Here is a 26,004-nt window from a genome sequence, read left to right on the forward strand (position 1 = left end):
GAAAGCTTATGCTCTAATAAATTTGTTAGTCTCTAAGGTGCCACAAGTACTCCTTTTCTTTTTGCGAATACAGACTAACACGGCTGCTACTCTGAATCATGTGTGAGTGACGGTCTGAAGGGTGTAAACACCTGAGGAGGGTGCAGAACTGGCTAGTCTGGAACAGGGGGGAATCTAACTTGGAGTAATGGGGTTGGAATAGAGCTCAGGGATATTTAAGATGATGAGCGGGATAAGTTTCTCAGCAGTGACATCTATTAGCATGTGGAATAGTCTCTCAAGTGGAGTACCACTACCTGGGATATCTGAAATTAGACTGGACAAAGCAATGGAAAGTGTGCTTTCGGGAACAATCCAGCACTGGCAGAGAGATTGCTTGGGTGAATTAACAGGTCTTTACTATCTCTAAAGTCTGTGAGGAGTAGAGTACGAGTCAGAGAAGGAGTGAGTTAGGGAAGGGTTCTCTTCACTGAGAATGATTATGCTCCTGAGTGCTGTTCAGCAGGATTTACTTCTGACAAAAATCACCAATCATTCCATCTCATCCAACCACCCCCTACCGCTCTCTGAGAGGAGATCTGAGGCTCTGCACCTGTTTCCACTGAGATCCTCTGAGCAGCTGTGAACAAAAAGCAAAATCCCCTGTTAAAATATAAAGATGTTTTTAAAAATTGTATATATTTCATCACAATGTAACCTGGTATTTTATCATATTGGTACTTAGACACCGTGGTGATGGGCTCTTCATAAATACAAAGGAACTGATGATTAATTAGGTAAGGAGCTCTCCATCATCATTTCTCAGCCCATTTAGAGATTTGTCTTTCACATGCTTGGCACAACAAATTCACTCAGCCTCTGTCTGCAACTCACAGAACAACAGTGTCCAATAGCCAAGGAGTATTGAGCCACCATCATCACTGTAAATAGAGGGGAAGAATTCAGACTGAATTAGCTGATTAAGGTTCCAAGTTAGACTCTAGAGTATGGTGCATAGTGAACAGCAAGGAGTAAGCCTCAAAGGCCCAGATCCACAAAGGTATTTAGGCTTCTAATTCCTAGTGATTTCAATGGGAATTAGGAGCCTAAATACCTTTGAGGATCTGAGCCAAGATGTTCAGAAGTTGTGTTCATGTAAACACCCAAATTCTGAAGTTTTTTTCAGAACTCTTTAGTGTCTCAAGTCTGTAGGATTTGTCTGGGAACTTCCTCCTTTCATCTATGAAGAGGTGAGAGATAAACCATTAGTCATTTTCGAGAGAGGTGTGCGGTGAATGTATTAACGATGTGCTGGAGGAACACAGCATCTATTGTTCTAGGGGGAATCAAAACTGTCATTAGGAAAATGAGGCAGATTACTTTTAAAGTGAATTTTGTGCTGGTGAAAGCTGCCATGTTTGCTAGCTCTGTAAGATGTCATCTGCTCGTGCACAGAATAAAAACATGGGAGTCACCGTAACAGATCAAACTAATGGGCTATCTAAGCACAGGGACAACAGTAGCAAAAGCTTCCAACGTACCTTTCTCCTACCTCTGAAGGACCATGTTTTGGTGCTTAGCCTTCATCCTCATCAAGTCATTGTTCTCTCTGAGGCTGACAACAAGGCAGGCAATTATGACAACGGTGATAGTGCATTTTGGGATGTGGACACCTCTCTATTTAGGACATAGCTGTACTTCAGTGGCTTATTTGACAAAGGCCACCTAACCAAGCCATCAATGGCTAATTGCTTTTGGTCGTGGTGCTGACCTGGGCTGGATTCAAACAAGTCTCTAGAGGAAAAAGGCTCTGCACCCCACAACCACCACCCTGAGTACTCTCTCCCATGGATAATGCTGATTTAAATTTTGAACTAACAGTTTTTTAATATGTTCCACGGCCTGTTACAGGGAGAGATTATTTGCATACGACTAGAGCAGACATGCAGATGTGCAAGCCACACAGGCTTGATTTGAGAGTTCAGATCCTCTTCTAGTCACAAGAAAAAACGAATTTACTGCTGTCATCTGAAATCAAACCAGGCCTACATTAGCAATGTCACACATAGCAATCAATCACTGATCAACAAGGAATGGACTTGGAAGGCCCAGTCCACTGCCTATGGAAGCCAATAGAAAAACTCCATTTGTCTTCAAGAGAGGAGGGGTGGGATGACTAGGGCCATAGAACCCTGTATTTGGCATGTCTCCACATCTTGTGAGGTCTGAAACAATGACAGATAACAACTGACATGCCAAAGGCTTCTTGGTGATGGAGGGAATGTGAAACACTGTCACGGCTAATGGGCTGCAGCTGGAGTGTGCTGCTATTGCACTGAGCATCTTCCTCTGTGATTTGTGCTAAGCAGGAGGGTTTAGGTTTCAAATGAGAGTCTGGTGTATAAGCATTGTTGCAGTGTAACTGTTATAGCATGGAATGGGATCCAGCATTTGATGAGGCAAAGGGGGGGGGGAAGGGTGTTTATTGCCCTGCTAGTCAGTAAAACAAATTAGAACTGAATGAAGCATTTGATTTTCATTGCTGCTATATATATATTCCATGCAAGAACTTATTGCCCCTCTCCTCAAAACTTTGACCTTTGAAAGAACTTGTTGGCTGTAATTCATGCTGAAATCTTTGCTCTGAATGACAGACATAATTCCATAGTTATTTCCATTTATTGAACAAAAAATCATTGCTAGATGATGCAGACTAAATGTACAGTCTAAGTACTTTGACTTTATATACACACTCAAACTGGATGCATGAAACCATACCTGCAATTATCTCTACATTTCCATTTAGCAAACTTAGAACACTTCAGAAACTTCGGTAATCTAGATGCAAGTATTTCCTATGCTATGATGATAATAAGGAGGAAAAGGAGAATCATAACCATGAGGAAGATGCCCTTAGACAACTGTAGCAAAGGGCTTTGGGCAAATATAATCTAATACTAGTTACTTATCTAGTTGGAAACATATACTCGACTTCATAAATGAAGGAAGAAGGAATTTTAGCAAATACTTGTAGAGTGATTGGATTTTTAAAAAGTACTTAATACAGCCTCCGATTGTACTGTACTGAAGGGTATTTTAGCCTAGTCCCATTTTACATAAGCAAAACATTTTAAACTAAACTACATACGTTATTTGGAATAAACTATTGTATTAATTATTTTTTCTTACAATAGCACCTTGAGGCCCCAACCAAGACAATGTCCAAATTGTGCTAGATACTTTACATACAGGTGGCAAGAGACAGCCTCTAGCCCTAAGAGCTTACAATCTTAAAAGGCAAGATGGACAAAGGGAGTATTAATTTCCCCAATTTATAGATGAAGAACTCAGGCACAGAGAAATTAAGTAACTTGCCAAAGGTTACACAGAAAATCTGGCAGATCTCAGAACTGAACCTAGTTCCCTTAAAGTCCAGACTAGTGTCTTAACTCCAAGACCATCTTCTCTTAACAAATTCTTTAAAGAAATCTTTTAAAAGCTCAGCTGTTTTCTATTCTATTAGTTCATAGTCAGTATTTGTAAATAGGGTTAAGATCGGATAGTTTTAGTCTCATGCTTTTCTCTTCTTCTTCTACACTTCCATGGTGTATAAAGCATACAATTGCCTTCTTAGAAGGTTATTATTCAGCTTGACTATTCTGAGTGGGGCCAGACTTTATAGCAGGGGTTGGCAACCTTTCAGAAGTGGTGTGCCAAGTCTTCATTTATTCACTCTAATTTAAGGTTTTGCATGCCAGTAACAAGAATCCATGTGATCCATGCTGAGCTGTGCCCCCTCTTGGCCCTGTCTGCACCCCTCACTGCCCCAGGCTGGGGCCAGAGGGCCACAGCTGGGGGCAGCTGCAGAGCCCCGGGCCAAGGCCAGGAGCAGAGCTCCGGGCCGGCGGCCGGCACCTCAGGACAGCTGCAGAGGCCCCCTGGACCAGTGGCCGGGACCCGGGGCTGGCAGCAGGCTCAGCAGGGCCAGCGGATGAAACCCCAGGCTGGCAGTGGAGCCCCCCTGGACCGGTGGTCAGGACTCAGGCAGTGTGAGTGCCACTGAAAATCAGCTCACGTGCCACCTTTGGTACGCATCCCATAGGTTGCCTACCCCTGCTTTATAGCATCATGCATGAGGATCTGGGCTGGTGAGCAAAGATAATGGAATGCAGAGCCTTTGCCCTCTCAGTCCTGTCTGTAATGACTATAAGTCACTGCCACCATGGTGACCCACATGAAATGCATCGGTTGTCTCAAACTAGTTCCCTGGTTTTGATTTTTGATAAATCTCTCTCTCTTCTGGGGTCTGTGGCAGAGGGGCGGCAGTGCCTGGCAATCTCCCTTGAGAGGCCAAGCTGAATTGTCCACACCCATAGAAATGATCAGACAGTGTCAGATTTGAGGCACATTGGAGAGAGGCAGTACAGGAAAACTTGCACTATTGCTGACCATGCTGTACCTCTCCAGTGGATAAATAACGAACTTCAGTCTCTGAGGTTCTCAATCCAGCACACTCCTCCCAACCAGTGATCTTTGCCATATAACATAGGAAAAAGAGGCTCAGTGACCAATGTTCTCTAAACTTCAATCTAGTACCATTGATTGGGCTGGAGGCTACAGACTTACCACCAAGTGTTTGATATTCTCCGTCCTGTATTCCACTCTTGAGTTTGGATCTCCTGAAAGTTACCATCCAATTACCAGACTGGCTTCTTCAATTTCACTTCGTGAACATAATCCAGTGAGGTCCTCAGCTGTATAAATCACATTACTTTACCTAACTGAGCTGATGTAACTTTGACACAGACCAAACTCAAGGAGCCAGATTCACCCCGGTATAACTCCACTGTCTTCCATGGGATTGTACATGTCTGGTTGGATGCACTCTTGAAATGTGCCTAAGACTGCAGCTAATGTAGAGCCAATCCACTGGAGCCAAAGCTGAATGGGCAGAGTGAGAACCCAGGAAGAGTTCTGCTAATAAACAGTGTGCAGGGATTATTTGGGTTACATCTGTAAAGAAGAGAAAAGGGAGAAGAGGAACAAACTGATGTAAAGGAAGTCAAAATACACATTTCCTTTCAGTGGCATGTTTCTTTCTCGAAGTGAGAACTGGTAGCTCATTTTAGGAGTGAGGCTCTATGGAGAGATCTGACAAGATATACCAGAGGCTGGAATAAGTGGGATGGGAAGCAATTGTTTTTATAAAAGTCCAGCTAAATTTTAATAAAGAATGATGAGCATATGCTTAGTTCCAGGTCACAAGATGTGAATGGAATGTACTTGATCTGAAGTAAATACTTCACACATTGAATACGATGGCTCAAGAATGTCAAGTGATTCCGAGACAAATTTGTATTTAAATTTGACTACAAAATGTTTTAAAATCCACATTGCTGGTGAATCCATCTAAAAGCCTTCATGAGAAACTGATGTTAAAAATGCAGTTGTAGTGGGAAAGTTGCTTTTTTGACTATATTTAAGTACATTTTACACACTGCACCACACTGTCCACTGTGCACTGCTAAGGCCCAAACTGTAAATTTTCTTTCCTTTAAAAAAATATTAAGGAGACAATAGCAGGACAAATATACCTTCAAACTTGATTGGGGTATTTTAGGAAATTTTGAATCTTTTCGGGGCATACTGGTGTTCATAGATTCATAGATACTAAGGTCAGAAGGGACCATTATGATCATCTAGTCTGACCTCCTGCACAATGCAGGCCACAGAATCTCACCCACCCACTCCTGCAAAAAACCTCTCACCTATGTCTGAGCTATTGAAGTCCTCAAATGGTGGTTTAAAGACTTCAAGAAGCAGAGAATCCTCCAGCAAGTGACCCTGCCTCATGCTACAGAGGAAGTCAAAAATCTTCCAGGGCCTCTTCCAATCTGTCGTGGAAGAAAATTCCTTCCTGACCCCAAATATGGCGATCAGCTAAACCCTGAGCATATGGGCACGATTCACCAGCCAGATACCCAGGAAAGAATTTTCTGTAGTAACTCAGATCCCATCCCATCTAACATCCCATCATAGGCTGCAGGTATTGTTCCCATCGTGCTAGGAGCCATACAAACATAAAACAAAAAGATGGTGCTTGACCCAAACAGCTTCCAATCTAAGTATAAGACAAGAAACAAGAAGTGGATACAGACAGACAGAGGGGGAGCACAAGGAAAGAATGCAATCATACTGGTCAGCCTGGTAAGCTGTGGTCTCAACATGCCAGCTGTGTATCCGTTGTCAAGATGTATCCTATTGTAGGATTTGTTGGCTGACTGTTGAAGAGTATAACTTATGTGCATGTACGGTTCTAGCTACAAAGATACTAGTTTGACTTGTTTAACTGTTTCTTTGCCAGCACTCTGGTAAGGGAACCCTGTATTCCTGCCTCATTAAGCCGTGCCTTATATAAAATATGCTTACTGGCTTTACTGACTGTCAGTATGCAATGAAGAGAAATAGTCGTGGCAGAAGAGGATGGAGACATTTGTCAGCTAGGCAGACAAATTTAGCTCCCAAGCAGATGCAGGGAGCCAGTCTGAATACTGGCACTAGCAGAGTTTCACCTTGGCACTTCTAGCTTAAAATTTACTTTCCTCAAGCATTTGTGGGAGTAAAACATATGCTTAAATCTTCATAGGAAGTGAACAAATGTGTAAATGTGACTAAAGGAAATACATTCTTAAACATCAGTGAACAGTAACAGAACAGTTCTATGGTGGTCTCCCAGCTCTTGCATACACTTAAACTTCATTGCTGCTTTGGTCCATTCAAAGGAAATTCCTTAAAAATTTGCCATTCAGAAGGCAAAGAAGATCCTAAGGAATTACAGAGGTGTATGTGAAAGGGCTAACATATCTTTAACAAACACACCTTCTATAAACCATTAATCTGTCTCTGAGTGAAAAGATGTCAATCATGCAAAGAAACACAAAGATTACAAATCAGAAACCAAAATCTTTCTCTCTCTTGAAATTAGGATAAATGAGTAATTTACAGAGAGACAATCTGAGCAGGTGTACTGGAAACATTAGATAGGTTACCAATAGGGAATATGAAATCAATTAAGATGTTCTGCAACATTAACACATATCAGCAAAAAAGCAGAATGAGAGGTAAATTCCAAGCTCAATTTCACCCCAGAAATTGTATTGAGCAGGTTCAGAAAGTCATAAATTCCAAGGCCAGAAGGGACCACTGGGATCCTCTAACCTGACCTTCTGTATAACATAAGCCATAGAACTTCCCCAAAATAATTTCTAGAGCAGATCTTTTGGGAAAACATCCAATATTGACTTAAAAAATTACGGAGAATCCAATACAACACTTGGTAAGTTGTTCCAGTAGTTAATTATGGTCACTTTGTGCCTTATTTCCAGTCTGAATTTGTCTAGCTTCAACTTCCAGCCATTGGATTGTATTATACCTTTCTCTGCTAGATTGAAGAACCCATTATTAAATATTTGTTTAAAATATATTAAATAATGTAGGTAATTATAGACTGTAATCAAGTCACTCCTTAACATTCTCTTTAAGCTAAATAAATAGAACTCCTTGATCCTGTTACTATAAAGCATGTTTTCTAACCCTTTAATCATTCTCGGAGCTCTTCTCTGAACCCTCTCCAGTCTATCCACATCCTTCTTGAATTGTGAATACCAGAACTGGGCACACTATTCCAGCAGATGTCACACCAGTGCCAAATGCAGAGGTATAATAGCCTCTCTATTCCTACTCAAGATTGTTTATTCAACCAGGGGTCAAATTAGCCCTTTTGTCCACACTGTCACACTGGGAGCACATGTTCAGCTGATTCTTCACCACAACCCCAAAATCTTTTTCCAGCAGAGTCACTGCTTCCCAGGATAGAGTAGGTGGTGTTGTACTCCTTAACATCCTGTAACGATTGTCAACTGTTACCCAAATGTGGCAGTTCATTTTCCCTCTCTGGAGGCATGAGTCATTCTGCTCAGAGCCAGCAAAGAGAAGGAAGTCAGTTTGTTCCATGAAGTCCACACACTTATTAAGAGTGGGGCACAGATAACCATGAGAACCATCTGTGATTAGTGATTTGCAACATAGGTTTGGACCCACAGATTTAAAATGCCTCCAAATGTGGAGGAAGAACTGGAACTTCTGGTGGTGGAGCTTCTTGTGCCAACAGCCCAATAGGAATAGGTTGTGGGTGAATTTTTTGTCTTATTTCACATACTTTTCAGTGCAGATATAATTCTCCCTTTACTTTTGTTCTCCATCTTCCTTACCACAGGCCCACTAATATTTGCTTATGAGGAGCCATAAGGGGAAAGGCATGCTTTGCTTATTAGTGCCACAGTAAATAGCCTGAAGATGTAGAATCTTGATTTTCCCAGATGGATTTGTTGAAGACTAATTTGTAATTATATCATAATGTGCAGAGAATAGAGCTGGTCAAAATTGTTCCAGTGAGATTTTTTTTTCAATGTAAAAAGCAGTTTTTGTTTAACCAAAATGTTTCACAATTTGCATTGAATATTTTCCATTTTTCATTTTGTTTCCTTTTGAACTGAATTTTTCTTTTTTATCTGGTTGGCAAAGAACAAAAATGTCAATTCATAACAAAACGGATGAGGAATTTGTCCAAATTAGGCTGTGTGCTTGATCAAGCAGAACGTTCCAGTCTAACCCCAGTCTGGTAACGGGATTAAGCATACTCTTGCATTTAAAACAAACTAAGAGTAACAGAACCTACCAGGACTTAAAGTCACTGCTGTTTGCAACCTTTGGGTTCCATGTAGGTTGCTACAGCTGGTAAATCCACATATTGCAATTGAAATGAAAACTTAATCACCAAGAGCATATGACTGCTGTTCACTTCCATTGCATAAAACCACAAATATAGGCTATGGAGGGGGCTTCTGTTTTTAATGAAAAATTCAAAGCAGCTTCATCAGCAAAGAACATGTGACTAAAGTGGGAAGCAAATCAAAATAAAGGTATAGAATTAACTAAAGTGGAAATTAATTCTAAACATGTTAAGGACGGTCCACTGGTTAGGGTGCTAGCCTGGGACGTGAGATATTCAGGTTCAGTTTTCTGCCACAGACTTATTGTGTTACCTTGGGCAAAGAACTTAGTCTGTGTGAGCCATAGTTCCCCATCCATTAGTTGGGGAGAATAGCACTTCCCTATCTAAATGGATGTTATAACTTACAGTATAAATACATTCAAGATTGTACAGAGCTTAGATGGAGGCCATATAAGTAACACAGACAGGAGTTGCTCTGGATTTTCTCTGATATAACTTAAAGCAGAAGTTGGGCCACATCTAATCAGTTGGGCCTGATTCTTAGCTCCTAACACCCACAGCCTCCAAATGCCATATGTTTCAATGTATGCAGTGTTGTTGTTGCCATGTTCTGTGTGCCCCATCTACAGAGAAAATAATTGTTTCCTACCTCAGAGTAAGTAGCTAAGTATCATTTAATGTTTAAAAAGTACTTTGCAGTCCTTGGATGAAAGATGTTACATGAGTGCAGATAATTAGTGATTAATATTATTGTTCTCATCTATTGCAAGCTCTGCTTGCTTTTGGACCGGCACCGTTAAACAGGAATAAGGGGTATACCTTGTATATACTGTGTCCCTGAAGAAATTTGCAATGTATAACTATTTCTTCAACATTGCCAGGGGTAAAATTTTCAAAAAAACCTACGTGGCTTAGGGCCCAGATCCTCAAAGTCACTGGGAATTCAATGGGAGTTAAGTGACTAAATACCTTTGAGGATCTGGGCCTTAGATGAACCTAAGTCTCATTGAAAGTCAGTGCAACTTCAGGTGCTTTTGAAAATGGGGTTTAGGCTTCTATGTCACTTAGGTTCTTTTGAAAATTTTACTCCATACCTTTTTGCCAGGCATTTTTCTACTGAAGAGTTGTAGCTTAATATCTACATTGTAAATGCTTTATGATAATATTGATATACTGTATATAGTTTTTATAGTTACTTAAGTATCACAGCTGAGAATTAAGCAAACAGAACTACTGGAAATTCAAGTTGGCAGGCCCTGGTGAAATTCATCCGATGGTACGTAAGGAACTAGTTGTTATCTAACTAGTTTTCTACTGGGGGAAAGGGTGGAGATAAATGAGCAGGGAGAGGAATGAGTGGGCTGGAGGCGGAGCAGCTCATCATCCATTTTCCAGGTTCATAGAAGTAATTTGGGAAAGATAACACAGCCATGGGCTGTTTAACCTTGCCCATGAAGTCCCCACTCACACATCTTGGGATCTCTGGGAGCTACTGTGTTTCCCTTAACACTGTTAAACATGGGAAATACTATTTTTAAAAGTGAAGTGTTTTTTTCCTTTTGCCCCCTTTCTCCCCTTTCTAACTCTTTTGCAACTTCTTCCAGTTGGGGTTGGGATAAACCTGCGTCCCTGCCCAAAATGCTTCATGGCCCACTCTGCTTCCGCACAGCTTAAATGGGTCTCTTCACCTCACCACTAATGCGGACGTGAGTATATCACATTGTCTGCCCGAAACCTTCCCTATTTTCTCTTGCTACATCTGTAACTACTGCAGGAAAGCACATTGTGAATTACAGTTTGGTACAAAATAAAGAATCAGAGAAGCTGTTTTCCACCTATGCCTGAAAAAGGAATAAAGCAGAACAGATGCTTGATGGCCTGGAATAACTACCATTCACAATCATCTTAATCTTGTCTCTATTTTTTTTTATGTTGCAATTGTGAATTATGTTGTTTGCATTTGTAATTATGAGGCCAAACAGATGGTGGAAGGCTTATTTCAGAATGATGGGTCCATTAAAATAACCTACTCTGGGCTGCCAAGTGATTGTTCACTGTAATTCTGATGCTCTATAGCAAAGGGTTATTTCTCTCTCTCTCTCTCTCAGTGCATCTGAAGGGAACAGAGCTTTGAGAAATGGACACTATATAGGGTGATTGCTATAAAAGGGATGTTGTAAACAGCCACAATGGGTCAGCACAGAATATGTCTGCAGACTATGTCTGTTTGCCAGAAGCTGGGAATGGATGACAGGGGTTGGACCACTTGATGATTAGAACAGAACATAAGAACATAAGAACGGCCATACTGTGTCAGACCAAAGGTCCATCAAGCCCAGTATCCTCTGACAGTGGCGAATGGCCGGTGCTCAAAAGGTTATCATCAAGTGATCCATGCCCTGTCACCCAATCCCAGCTTCTGGCAAACAGCCAGGATGGGCAGGAATGGTGTCCCTAGCTTCTAAGAGTCATTGATGGACCTATCTTCCATGAATCTATCTAGCTCCGTTTTGAACCCTGTTATAGTATTGGCCTTCACAACAACCTCTGGCAAGGAGTTCCAGAGGTTGACAGTGCTTTGCGTGAAAAAATACTTTCTTGTGTTTGTTTTAAAACTGCTACCTATTAATTTCATTTGGTGGCCCCTTGTTCTTGTATTATGAGAAGGAGTAAATAACACTTCCTTATTTACTTTCTCGATACCACTCATGATTTTATAGACCTCTATCATATCCCCCCTTAGTTGCCTCTTTTCCAAGCTGAAAAGTCCCAGTCTTATTAATCTCTCCTCATATGGAGGCCGTTCTATACCCCTAATAATTTTTGTGGCCCCTTTTCTGAACCTTTTCCAATTCCAATATATCTTTTTTGAGATGGGGCGACCACATCTACACGCAGTATTCAAGGTGTGGGTGTACCATGGATTTATATAGAGGCAATATGATATTTTCTGTCTTATTAGCTATCCCTTTCTTGATGATTCCCAACATTCTGTTCACTTTTCTGACGGCTGCTGCGCATTGAGTGGATGATTTCAGAGAACTATCCACAATGACTCCAAGATCTCTTTCTTGAATGGTAACAGCTAATTTAGACCCCATCATTGTATATATATAGTTAGGATCATGTTTTCCAATGTGCTTTACTTTGCATTGATCAACATTAAATTTCATCTGCCATTTGTTGCCCAGTCACCCAGCTTTGTGAGATCCTTTTGTAGCTCTTCACAGTCTGCCTGGGACTTAACTATCTTGAGTAGTTTTGTATCATCTGCAAATTTTGCCATCTCACTGTTTACCCCTTTTTCCAGATCGTTTATGAATATGTTAAATAGGACTGGGCCCGGTACAGATCCCTGGGAGACACCACTATTTTCCTCTCTCCATTCTGAAAACTGACAGTTTATTCCTACCCTTTGTTTCCTATCTTTTAACCAGTTACCAATCCATGAGAGCACCGTCCCTCTTATCCCATGGCTGCTTATTTTGCTTAAGAGCCTTTGGTGAGGGACCTTGTCAAAGGCTTTCTGAAAATCTAAATACACTATATCCACTGGATTGTCTTTGTCAGCATGATTGTTGACCCCCTCAAAGAATTCTAGTAGATTGGTGAGGCATGATTTCCCTTTACAAAAATCTTGTTGACTATTTCCAAACAAATTATATTCATCTATGTGTCTGACAATTTTGTTCTTTACGATAGTTTTAATCAATTTACTTTGTACTGAAGTGAGGCTTACTGGCCTGTAGTCACCAGGGTCACCTCTGGAGCCCTTTTAAAAAATTGGCGTCACATTAGCTATCCTCCAGCCATTTAGTTCAGAAGCTGATTTAAATGATAGGTTACAGATGACAGTTAGTAGTCCTGCAATTTCACATTTGAGTTCCTTCAGAACTCTTGGGTAAATACCATCAGGTCCTGGAGACTTATTACTGTTTAGTTTATCAGTTTGTTCCAAAACCTCCTCTAATGACATCTCAATTTGGGACAGTTCCTCAGATCTGTCACCCAAGAATGGCTCAGTTTGGGAATCTCCCTCTTGATGATTACCTGTTCTGTTCATTCCCTCTGGGGCACCTGGCATTGGCCACTGTCGGAAGACAGGATACTGGGCTAGATGGACCTTTGGTCTGACCCAGTATGGCCATTCTTATGTTCTTATGTATCAGTCTCCTAAGAAAAGGCAGGCATGGAAGGTTATTAGACCAACACAGTTTTCAACCCTAAGAGGTGCCCTCAACTCCTGATTCACCGTGTTTGCTGGGTTCCAGTGATATATGGCCACCACCCCGCACACCTCCCCTCTTGTTCTGATTTCACTCAAACTGCTCCTACTACAGTTTGTCTGCATAATGTAGTTGGGACTTAAGTCTTCTTGAACCTGTTAGGATCTAATCATAGAAGAAGTCCGAGGTCTTCAAATTTTTCAGCATCCTCGGGATGCTTCTATCTCTGTTGCCTTTCAGGTCAGCCTGCTTAAGGACATCCTGCCTGCCTGCCTTTATCTACTACAGTGACAGGTTTCTCAACATGTCTGACAATAACAGAGGCTCCTTGGAATCTCATACTGGAATTGGAAGTGGCCATCTGTCAACCAGGCTCCTTTCTTGAAATCTCATTTCACCATCTCCCTCTCCTTTATTTTGTGGGGTGCTTCAACTCTGCCATCTACTGGACATTCTGCTCAGGCAGACAATAATGTGAATTTTAGATCTTTTGGATTATTTTGTCTCTGAGCCTTCTGTGCCATGGGTTTTCATATTAAGACTTCAGGATCTGATCTAACAAAAATAAAGGCAGAGATGCAGTGTCAAAGCCTCTTTAGGGTGCAATGCTCTGTACTGACCCAGCTCTGAGTGTTACCTACATTCCAGCCCTGTTACCACACCCTATTTATGTGCATTTGTTCCCACTTAGACTTCAGCACACAACTCCATAGCAATTAGCATAGTCCATTACACTAGGGAGGTTTGGGGGCTGCCCAGTTTAACTGCTGTTCCAAAATGAAGCTTCTCTCATCAGACAGGTTCTTCACAGCCCTCATTAGGAGAGAAACAGCTGAGGGCTTTGTTCCTCCTCCACTCATCAGTTATGAAACAGAAGACCAGAGTAATCAGCATCACTCCAACCCACAGCTATCACACAGCTACAGGATCCTGTAGTACTTTACTGATGCAATGCAAATACTTTCAGGGCACAGATAGAAAACTAAGTGTAATGATACAAGGCTGCTGTTGAGTTGAGCCCTCAGAGTGCAGGGGTAGAGTTGGAACAGGGAGCAGCTGAAAGGCTGGTTGCATTTGCTACCAAGCTTCATTAGGGATCCCTGAGATCACTACTATTTCTGATTTATTTAAAAATGTATTTTAACTTGAAGCCTGCTAATTGTCATATAGCAAGTCTATGTAACTGTATGTTCCTGTGAGAGTTACCCTGAACCTCCATCCGCTCCAATCATCTGTTACGCCCACTTGTTGCATCTAAATTAGATTGTAAACCCTTCAGGGCATGCACTGTCTTTTAATATGTCTGGCCAGAGCTCAGCACAATAGGGTTTCTATCTTGTGCTACAGTGATGCAAATAGTAATATGTTCAGCTCTCTTAGAGTTCAGATTTAAAATTTTCCTGGTACCCAAATCCCAAAGTGGGGACCGATTATTTTTAAACAGGTGTATTACATAGCAGACAGAATGTTTTTACTATGTACTAGGGGCTGGTGTATACTGAAAACTTATATTGGCATAGCTATGTCTCTCAGGGGTGCAAAAAATCCACAGCACTGATAGAAGCCATTAAGCCAGCCTAACCCCTGGTGTAGACAGTGGAAGAGAGAACCCTTCCCACTGCTGTAATGTGGTGCAACTGTGCCGCGATAGCATTTTAAGTGTAGACATAGCCTAGGTCCTAAAAGGCTGTGCAGTCCATGAAAAAGGCAAGGGGTTCCAGTTAAGTTAAAGCATTTGATTCAGCAAATGTGTGAATTAAAACAGATGTACCCACAAACTGTGCACAGTCCCAACTCAGATACTCACAAAACCACATATACACTAACACAGTTATATGCTGAACACAAATGTTCAATGTACATGGAGAAGCAAAAGCACACATGTACAAACACAAAACAAACATGCACCTACAGAGACTTTTACTACCTTCAAGTGATACAAAAAACCCCTCTCTATCTCTGTAAATGTTGATGATGAAAAACTGTTTCCTTCATTTTCTGGGTGAGGTACAGAATTAACAAACCCCCAATCAAATCAAATCTTTCCAAGCCTAGTCTGTAAGCAGCTGCAGAACTTGGTATAAGTCTTCCACAAATGTTTTCCTACCATAACAACAGAAACCAGGCTCCCGTGAATCGAAAATAAAATTTCCTATTCAGCAAGCACTTGATACTATAAACAGGCAGATTCGGGGGTGATTACCAAACGGAGAGCAGATGTGGCTGCACTACCTGGAATAGGTTTAGGGAGGCAGAGATATTCTCTGTCAATCTGTCCTCAGCAAGGCTGAGATTGATGCTTTCGCCATGCTTGGAGTGTTCTGAGTATTTCGCTTTTGGGTTTTTTCTCTGCTGTTATTACACTTTGGGAATAAATATTTTTATTTGTAAAGGTTAACAAGACTGGAGCCAGTGATAAGCCCAATGTTTATTCTACGGCTTTGAAAAGTTCAGGTAGCTGCCACGCATGAGTTCCCTTCTGTAGTCCATTAGTGAGACAGCTCAAGCCAGCAGGGGCCATCTTCACTCCTCACAGGTTTTTCATGTGCTGTGCCTGCTAATGCAACCCAAATCCTTGCACGTTGTTCGTGACATTGTTCCAGGTGTGGAGTGGCCCCTTGTCCTTGCGGTAGCCACCAAGGTTAATTTAATGTAAGATTACAGACTTGAATCAAGCCAGGGTTCTTGAGATGAAGATGGATCTGAATGTGAGGGCTAGGCCCGGGCTATTGTTAAAGTTAAGGGGACTGATTCATGACTGTTCTACAGGGCTTTCACATTGTCTTTGCTGGCATGTAATGCTGTATATGGCCACTGGGGAATTCCCTTGGTGTAGGGGGCATCCCGGGCAGGTATAGTCAGTGTAGCTGGCCTTATACTACCTTCACAGAGACCCAGGCATAAGGGGCATGCCAGGGAATGGGGACAGGCATGTTCCTGTTCTCCAGCTATTTCTGCCTGCTAGAAGGGCGCCGGCACTCTTGGTAGTGGTGCACAACATAGAGTAGCCCTCAGAAAGAGGAGGTACAAAAGTGTCAAGCCACTACTTACCCCAGCCCCTGCACCACGCTCAGAATGGGAGGTGGAATGAATTTGTCCCCTTGACTAGAACAAATCCTGGGTCTAATGTTGGGCTCAGGGCTAGAGTTTACATCTAGGAAGCTCAGCCACCATAGCACATTGAGCTTCATTCCAGGGTTAGCTCATGTCATTCTTGCAGGTGACACACTATCCTGGTCTGTCACCTCTGTGAGACAACTTTCCAGGGGCTTTTCTTCTAGGGCAAAGATGGCCACCTTCGCTTCTGCGGGCTTCTTCCCTGCTTTGGTTTTAATACAATAAAGCCCCATAAATAATCTTCTAGACTCCCCACCGTGATGACAGATAATTCTATAGGGAGCCTCCTAACTAATTCATCCCAGTTTCAATGTTCCCATTGGAAGGAGTGGGACAAGCAGGCACAACAAACTCCCACAGTTCTGGGGACTGTTTTGCAGCACAGGGTAGCTGGGGGAGCCAAAGACTACTAACTTTCTTGGCTTTGCTTCCCTAATTGTACAAATCAGTATATGGGGGGGTGGAGGAGGAGGAGAGTGGGTGATCAGCTGAGAGTTTAACGGAGAAACTGCAAGAAAGTTATATCCTATTGGTGATTATTTTCCTTGTATTTGGTGAATTCCCAAGATATTTTAGGATCACAGCCGCCTCATTTCGATCATGAATCCGTCAAGGATTTATCCAGACAGTCACCTCAACTGTGCCGAAAGCTAATTCCCACCATTTAATTAAAAAGCCCATTGTACTGTCAGAAACAGTGTGTGCTGGAGAAGCAATTATCTCCAAATTGGTCATTATCACAATTAAAATATCATTTTGCACGCATGCAAACAGCCTAAGGCAGAAGTTCCTTTATGGGTAATAATGGCTCTCCTTTATCGGGCATTATTGGTGGGTGATTGGCAGTCTGAAATGAAATGGCAATAGCACTCTTTACTGAGTTAGGGGAGGAGTCAGCTTCAGACATGATAGGAAGAGTGGGGAGCTATTTCTAATGGAGTTTGATATACCAGCATTTAAAAATCCCATACTAGAGACTCATTGTAGGTAGCAGAACTGAGCAAATAATTTGCAGTGAATAATTTATTCAATGAGTTTAGCCTCTTTTTCTGTTCATGGATTGTGATTTCCTCAGATTTATTCATTATTCAAACCTACTTGACAAATATCTCTTGACATATTTATCCTGACTATTCAGAATCCACGTAGTGTTGCTTAATTGTCATTGGTGAGGGAAGTCACATGGCATGTTGTTTCCCGATTGGATGAATACGCATGTGCTTCAAGTGTCAGTGAGTGTAAAATTCAGTTGCACAAATGCTTGTGCATTTCAATTTGAAATGTGCTTTCTGTGAATGTTTGTGCCTGTAAAGTGAAGATGATGATCCCAGAGAGCAGACTGAATAAAGTGTTGTAATCTGAGAATGGCAGGGCCCTATGATCTTCTACATCTGGACTTTAAAGGTTAGCAGTGTAACAGTTAAGCAGTCTGAAGTGTCATATGAAAGGAGAAACGACCGAGAAACCATCACATAGCACAGTAGTCCACCAATGGAAAAGCCCTTTAGGCAGTATATTTATGAAATCTTCCAGGCATCAATAATACAGAACATCTATTATTTTTTACTAAACTTGTTTTAGTTTTCACACCGTGGTATGATTGCTCATTGTGATACAGAATGCTTCTCCCTCCCCCATATGCCCATCTCCCAAGATGGCAAACAGTTGGAATTTTTGGACCAAGCACCAGAAACAACATGAAAATAAATTCTGTCCTGAGAGATTCTACAGCACACTAACAGTTTCTCTTTAGCTTGCACATTTTTTGTACAGATGGCACCTTCCGCTAAAATGCCAAATGTGGACAATTCCTGTCTGACTACAAGCAGAGATGCATGAGATACCGCCTCCTTTGAGTGTCTTGTGTGAAGCCACTTTTCAATAGCTGTCTCTCCTGCTGCTGAACAGACTGTGCATCATTCTGCAGAGCACATGGTCTCTCTTAACTCAGCTATAGCACAGATCCTGGCTTGCTGATATTTCCTTGGTGGAGCTTCTTGCACAAATGAGTTCAGTCTGACTTGGCACAGTATACAAAAATCAAGTCTTTGCAAATTGTTCTTATATTTTTAATGACAGAAAGGACCATTATGTTAATCTTGTATGACTTCCTGTCTAGCATAGACCATAGGATTTCACCCACTAATTCCAGCATCGAGCCCATATCCTATGGTTGAGCTAAAGCATATTTTTAGAAAGCCATCTGATCTTTATTTTAAAGATTTCAAGTGCTGGGGAATCCAACCCATCTCTTGGTAAGGTGTTTCCATGGTTATATCCACATGTGATCAGTATTAAAACAGCTGGTAGATGTATTAGAGATGAGCTTGAGCCAGGACAAATTTAAATCCAGAGCCAGTCTTCCCCAAAGTTTGGGTGTGTTCATATCTCAGCTTTTGGTTTAGGTCCTTTTCTGTTACACAGGTCCTAACAGATAGGTACTTAGTACACGTATCCAAAGGCCCTACTCTGCACAGAGGAGTGTGCAATTCTAGACATTCTGTGGCTAGAGTATTATAAGAACAAATCCTGGGTCTAATGCTATTTGCCTCCCCTCTTCACGCATGCTAAAAGTAGTAGAACTGATCATATTCTTTTTTAAACATGCACTTTAGAACTGGGTAATTGTTTCAGATGTGTAAATTTCAGATGAAGGAGAATAAAGGCTTGTGTACATGGATACTTAGGCCAGATTTACACTACAGACCTATATCGGTAGAACTATGCAACTCGAGTGTGAAAAATCCACAGGGGAGAGGAGGGGAGATGCTTCTCCCGTTGACATAGCAACCACCTCTCGTGGAGAAGCATTAAGTATGCCAGCTTTTGGATCCACATGGGGTGCTGAGTTGCTTTGAACATCTGGCCTCACAGGGTGGCACCAGGAGAAGTCATTATAATTAATTGCTTCAGTGAACAGTGTTTTTTCCCCTCGAGTTCTGTGGAGCAATTCCATTTTGGGGGGAGTCTGGACTCTTGCAAGGAAGACTGATTATTAGATATGAAGTGTTGCAAGGATTTGTATGAGCCACTTTGGCACCAGTTGCTAGGGAGCCTTCAGATCATCTCACACCTTCCCTTTTTCACTAAGTATTGCACTCCAAATCCCTTTTACTAGGGGAGACAGCAACCAGAACAATGGGTCTCCACCAGCCTAAGCCAGCAACGCCACTTGCTGTACATAAAGCTGTTTTGAGAAGGGCAGCGTGAGGCTGCCTGGTAGTTTAGATAGTGGAATAAGATAGTGGTAGTTTAGATAGTCCTTACTCCCACCCTTCATTCACGGCACCATCAGTTAGGACCCAGAGTCTGCAGGAAATCAATAATTTGTGAATATGAAGTGGAGTTTAGCCTGTAGAATGCTCTCATTTTTCAATCATGGAAGTGTGTGTATTTCAGGAGTCTCCAGAAGGTTGTAATCCTGTATAGCAATGATTTGATTGGACATGAAATGATCAGTACTAAGGACAGTTGTACTAAAAGAACTGAGATTACTAGCAATCAATTGTTTTTAGTGTATGGTTCACGTGACTCAGAGGGTAGATCTCTGTGTCACTCTAAAGGACACATACATTCCAAGCCAGAGCAAAGTGATTTTTTAATACTTGCTTTAAAGAGATTCAATTCTGTGTTGACAACTCAGTCACCAACATCCATCCCAAAGAATCCTGAGTCTCCTAATTTATTAGCTTGGTTTGTTATGGGTACGTGTTATAGCTCAGTTCTACATGAACCAGCAAGTTCCTACTTTGCAGGGGTTGGGGTTAACATTAGGGTCACAGACATCTTCTGCCATCACGAACAGGGTTTGGATTTACATTTTACTTGGCAGGTGGAGCACGGAAACGGGATATTGGGAGCATTGTGACATCACACCTGCCTGGGTCTCAGACTCTCCTGAGAAGAGAAAAGGCTCAGTCTGTCCTTTTTAATTTGCTCTAGTGACTCCTATTTGTTTTGCTTTTCCCCCCTTCTAGGTACACAGTTTTACATAATGGGCAACATCAGGAACACGAGAAGCTTCCCATCCACAATGACCCAGAATCCCAGGAGTCCTGTTTCTAATGAAGACCCTGGCAGGGGAACCACATACTATACAGCAGATGACTTTGGGCAGCAGGACTCTAACGCAAGCTCATATGTCTGCATTTCCATGGTGCCTCCTGTATTGATTTGATAGGAATGGCTAGCAGCATGAATAAGGTGACTGATGAGGCTGAGGAGAGGACGCAATGTGCAGAAGTATTGAAGAGACCTCTCTGTTGCTTCAGGAGGATGTCTGGACCTTATTAACGCAGCAGGGCCTTAATGTCAGTGCTTTTCAGAGGTGTGCAAACTTCCATCCCTGTATTCAAAGAGCACGCACACAAGCCCTTGCACACATATCCACACTGAGATTTATGGTTTTTCGCCAGCTGCCATTTTTTGCTGCATGCCGCCTCTTTGTTTTATGGCAACAATATTGTGATCTTAAAGATTTCGAAGTCTGACTTGAAGTGGTAACACTGAACTGCAGTCAATGCCTCCTTTGTCTGCTCAAGGTCACACCTATGCCTAACATGGTGCTGTCAGGAGAGATGTAGTGCTTGTGTTTTCTTTCTGAAAAGAAGAGGAATTCTTTTCCTTCTCAGTTACCGTCAATGGTGAGATCCGTCAGTGTGAGCTGACAATTCCCCCTGTCCAGCGCAATATCAAATAGAAAGTGTTTCCCTGTAGATGCTTTCCAGTGAGGGTCCTCACCAAGATCTCTGGTAAAAGAGCCAAGGAGCAAAAATAGCCCATGAGGATCTAAAATGCAGCCCACAGAGACATATCATCTTTGATATGGAGACATGGCCCACAGAGACTTCAAGTCCCAGCAAGTGCTGCTCTATATTAGCCATTAGACAGTAGTCACAATCTGCCCCATTTTCTACCGATTAGATGCAGTAGTCCTTATTTGGGCAAACTTTGGGCATCCTGCCTGTAAAAGAAAGGTTGATCAAGAGACATAGTCCTTAGGGAATATCAATCTGTAATAGCTCACTAAGTGCCATGTTGATAAATATATGTCATCTAAAGAGCTTTTCTAGCTACAGTTGGAAGACAAACTCCCACTTGGGTGTTTTGCTTTTTCTTCCCTCCCCCCTTCCAGTTGTGAGGCTTAAAAAAAAAGAAAAAGCTTCAGAACTTTCAAATGTTGCCCTATGCACCTGTCCTTTTACAATAATCTCATATCCTGTATGCAGATATTACTACATTCCTTGTAGGCAGCTTCCTCCTTTGCATGTAAATGACAGGCAATGCTGTAGATCAAGGAACCCTGGGAGTCTGATTTTCGTGCAGTGGGAAATACACAGGTTCTAAACCGTAGACCTGTAACCTCCTTAGATGAAGATCTAACCCAAAGATGACGGCCTTAGCCTGGAAAACAGAAATGTATTTTGTTACATTGTGTAATCATGTACAGATTTTTTTTTTAATGTAAAGAAAAAAGTTGACATTATTTATTATTTTTAAAAAGAAGCGTTTTTCCCATTCTAAGCTTCTAAAACATGGGAGTTTAACATATAAATATAATTATTATTATTTTATTAATGTTCTGTTGCTATGTGACAGGTATCTACTGTAAAAACAACCTGCTTTGAACACAGAAAAAGTATTTCTGAGAGAGGATTTTTTGCACGATAACAGCAAGCAGCTTTCTAACCATGGTGTCTGATTAGCCTTGACTTCCTTGAAATGTTCTTTGTCCTTGGACAAACTCCATGCTAAAATTTCTCATCATTGTCTTTTAAAAATCATTAGACTAGCCAGGAATAGCCCTAATTAGATGAAATGGTAGAGCCAAACAATTTAAATTTAGTAAACCCAAAGAGGTTAGCACCAGGCACAGAACTGTTGGCTTTGACACTTCATATTTTACTGAGGGCACTGGCAGCCAATATAAGGTGTTCTAAGAGAGTGTGTGTCATAAACATAAAGGGAAGGGTAACAACCTTTGTGTATGCAGTAATATAAAATCCCTCTTGGCCAGAGGTACAGAATCCCCTTACCTGTAAGGGGTTAATCAGTTCAATTAACCTATTTGGCACCTGGCCAGAAGGACCAATGGGGAAAGAAGATACTTTCAAATTGGGAGAGGGGGAAGGATTTGTTTTTGTGATCTGTGTGTTTTCTCTCGGGAGACAAAGAGAGAGCCCAAGCAAATAATCCAGCTCCTACTGAATGATACATCTAAAATTACAGGAATAGTAAATAATAGCAAGGAAATGCGTTAGAGTATCTTTTGTTTTAGCTTGTGAATTTTCCCTATGCTTAGAGGGAGGTTTACCCCTATTTTTTGTAACTTTAAAGTTTTGCCTAGAGGGGAATTCTCTCTGTTTTGAATCTAATTACCCTGTAAAATTACCTTCCATCCTGATTTACAGAGGTGTTTTTTTACTTTTTTTTCCTTTATAATAAAGTTCTGGTTTTTTTAAGAATCTGATTGGGTTTAGTGTCCTAAAAACCCAGGGATTTGGTCTGTTCTCACCTGTACCAATTGGTGAGGGTATTATTCTCAAGCCTCCCCAGGAAAGGGGGTGAAGGGGCTTGGGGGGAATATTTTGGGGAACAGGAACTCCAAGTGGTTATTTTCCTTGAATCTTTGTCCAACTCACTTGGTGGTGGCAGTGAATACTGTCCAAGGACAAGAAGGGACTTGTGCCTTGGGGAAGTTTTAACTTAAGCTGGTAGAAATAAGCTTAGGGGGTCTTTCATGCAGGTCCCCACATCTGTACCCCAGAGTTCAGAGTGGGGAGGGAACCCTGACAGCGCATGAGAGACACAATTTGAGATAAATACTGGTTCATCACAAAGGCCCAGGTGTAGGGTTGGCTTCTCAAAAGTGCTCAGGATTGGCCTAATTCTGCTCCCATTGAAGTCAATGATACAACTTCTATTGACTTCAATGAGAGAAGGGTTAGGCCATTGCTGAGTGCTTTTGAGAAGACCATTGCCAAGCAACTTTACTCCTGTGATTTAGTTCTCAGTGAAACTTTTCATATGAACAGCATTTACAGGATTGAGTTCTGTGACAGTAGCCCAAGCAGTGTTGGGACTTTGAATTCATCCTAAGTGGCAAACAAACCAACCAAAAACCAAGTAAACCCTTTTCTTTTTCCCCATAAAAAGACACTGAAAAAGATCAGTGGAAGGTTTCTGTGAGTGAGATGAGACCCGTAGCATGGTGACATGTGCAATCGAGTTTCATTTTTCCTTCTTTCACTCTTGGAGTGTTATTTTTTCCTAATGTATTCTAATGTGCTTTAACAGTATATCTCATCTTAATTTAAAATAAAATCCAGAACACTGTCTTACTCACTCATGGCAAATGTGGAAGGGGGTTCTAAATGGGACATTTGATTCACAAGCCAAAATAATCAGCAGCTCTGAAACAAGAAGTACTCCTGTTCTAAAACCTCATAGTACATTTAGGAAACATCAATGTCCATGATCTGGGTCACTTCTGGCAAATGACTGGTTGGTACCAAAGTGTAAAAGGTTTCATGGAAGTTAACTTGTCACTAGCCACCTGGCAAGTATTATTTTATAACTACTCAATAGTTTCAGCAACGCTTCTCTGGTCGAAGTAAATCATATTTTCAAACACCACAGCAATCTAGTGCTTCTCTGGAGAACAGGAGGCCTCTTGGTTGGAACCAATCCTTGTTTTTTTCCTTCTCTGAAGTTTCAGTTGCTGCTCATTGATTGACTTCAGTGGTTTGTGAGTTCATAATTTCATGGACCATTCTGGGTAGTGATTTCCATGCCACTTTGGAGCACCGGCCCAGAGACCTGGTCTCAATCTGATTCAGCATAGCGGAAGTACGGTGCTGAATAGTATGTAATGCATCAGCCATTGAAAAAAATAAAATTCCTCTATGTATATTACTGTCTAGTTCACTTCAATTTGTTTGCATTGTTTACACTGTATTTACATGGGACGACCCAATTGGAGGAGCATTCCCAAGTGGCTATAGCACCTCTTGGTGATGCTATGTGAGAGGCAGTGCCTTTCTGATTAGTGCTATTACACTTAGTGGGAAAGCTATGCAGTTCTGAACAATTATACTAATCCGTGATAGGGGGAGGAAGTAATAAGACATGAATTCCAAGTGCTTCGGACTGCACAATGACTGTAACAATCATCCTGAAACATCAGGGCAGCACTTTATCACCACAGTTATGGAACAAAATCAACATTCAAAAGTTAGGAAAATCAGACTGGATACATAGCATGTTACAGCTGGTCAGAAAGGTCCAGTTTTTTAAAGAGGATCAGATCCTCAGCTTGTGTAAATCAACAGATCGCCACTGATGATGGATCTATGACAGCTAAGCATCTGGCCCAGAGTGCTGAAGTTGTTTTCTCATTTGCTATCTAGTGAATCAGTGTCGGGCCTGAGTCCCCTCTGCCTGGCATCTGTGTCATCATTTATACCAGTGCAAAGTTAGTGTAAAAAACCACCCAAGCAAGTTGGTATGGTTTTACACACCTGCTTTGCATTGCCTGTAAGTGACTATGCAAATCGAGACAATCAAACCTCAGCTTAGAAAATAATGGGGAGCCTAGGGGTTACACAACAAGATCCTTAAAGTTTCCTTATCCTTAACAAGTCTGCTATCCTTCCAGGTGCTTCAAGACCTTCTCCCTCTTTGCCCACCTCCTTCAGACCTCTCTCCAAAATGCATTTTTTTCATCTCCCAATGAATCCCTATGCTGTGTTATGTACACATCCGAGTTTGCTCCAATACTCTGACTCCCTTGCTATGTAGAGAGTGTCATGGTGAGAATTTTAAAAATAATGATATTTTACCCATCTTCCTTTCAAAAACCTATTTCTGTAGGATGAGAGAACAGGTATAATTTTGTGAGACTGATCTTTTGTGGTAGTATCAATTCTCAGAGTATCTCACTGAACATCACAGAGCCGAGAGGAGAGTTTCTTTCTTTCTTTCTTCTCGTTCTAAAGCTAAGAATGCATTCTTGCATTTTAACCAATGACCAAATTCTTTTCCGCCTCATCCATGCACTTCAGCACTAACCATCAAACCACTGTATTGCAAAATTTACCTTGCTGCATTATTTTGCATTCTTGGGCATGCAATAAGTCCCTGAAGTGTAGACTGTGAGCCTCACTGTAATTCTGACCGTTAGATCCTTATATATCCAGCCTTTGGCCAGAAATAAAGGGATAGCATCACAGCTAACTAGTAGAAAGTTGGCTGCAACTCATTGCTAACTTCCCATCTTCAGAGGATTGCTCTGTTGTCAACACAATTGATTTTGCAGACTTTTCTAGATCCTGGAGGAGGAACTACTTTGTGATCTGTCATGAAGTCTGCTAGTGGGGCTCCTGCCTAGATATGCAAATCCAAAGTCTCACTGAGTGCACTTCAGAAAGTTTGGTGATGATAAAAGAGGATGGGCAAAGGAATGAGATAATTACTTCCAGGGACAGATTGGAGATACAGTCTAACTCTCACCTGCCTGGAGAAGCTTCCTCTAGGTGGGTTTCAGAGAGTATAAAATTCTTGATATATAATGTTATGTACAGCAGTATCATCACATGCCCTCTTGAGTTTGGGAAATTTTCATCTCACAGGAAGATGATTGGGTCTCTTCTCCCCCCTCCCCCCTGAATTCAGTCACCATTTTGCTGTGTTGCTTTTTCTAGGTGAAATGTAGAAGCATAATAAATGACTATACCACAAATAAGAAAAAGTTGGTGCCTGCAAAATGGAAGCTTTGAGACAGAGTGCAGAGGAGAGACCATACGCTTTAATTAAAAGATGATCAAGACTGTCAGGAGGGACATGAGGCAATAACTGGATGACACATGCTCTGTAAATGCCAGCACTTCA

At 41.5% G+C, this 26,004-nt stretch overlaps 1 protein-coding gene across 2 annotated transcripts in view; it reads left to right on the forward strand.

Moving 5' to 3' along the window:
* Window positions 1-24,366, forward strand: part of HTR4 (5-hydroxytryptamine receptor 4) — a 227,673-nt gene extending 203,307 nt beyond the window's left edge. For both annotated transcript variants that reach the window (XM_043520172.1, XM_043520171.1), the window contains one exon: window positions 20,094-24,366. In XM_043520172.1, the coding sequence (XP_043376107.1) occupies window positions 20,094-20,181 (88 nt within the window). In that variant the 3' untranslated portion in view covers window positions 20,182-24,366. The remainder of the gene's footprint in view (window positions 1-20,093) is intronic.
* Window positions 24,367-26,004: the final 1,638 nt, after the last annotated feature.

The sequence above is a fragment of the Dermochelys coriacea genome, chromosome 8, assembly GCF_009764565.3.
Source record: "Dermochelys coriacea isolate rDerCor1 chromosome 8, rDerCor1.pri.v4, whole genome shotgun sequence".
NCBI lineage: Eukaryota > Metazoa > Chordata > Testudines > Dermochelyidae > Dermochelys > Dermochelys coriacea.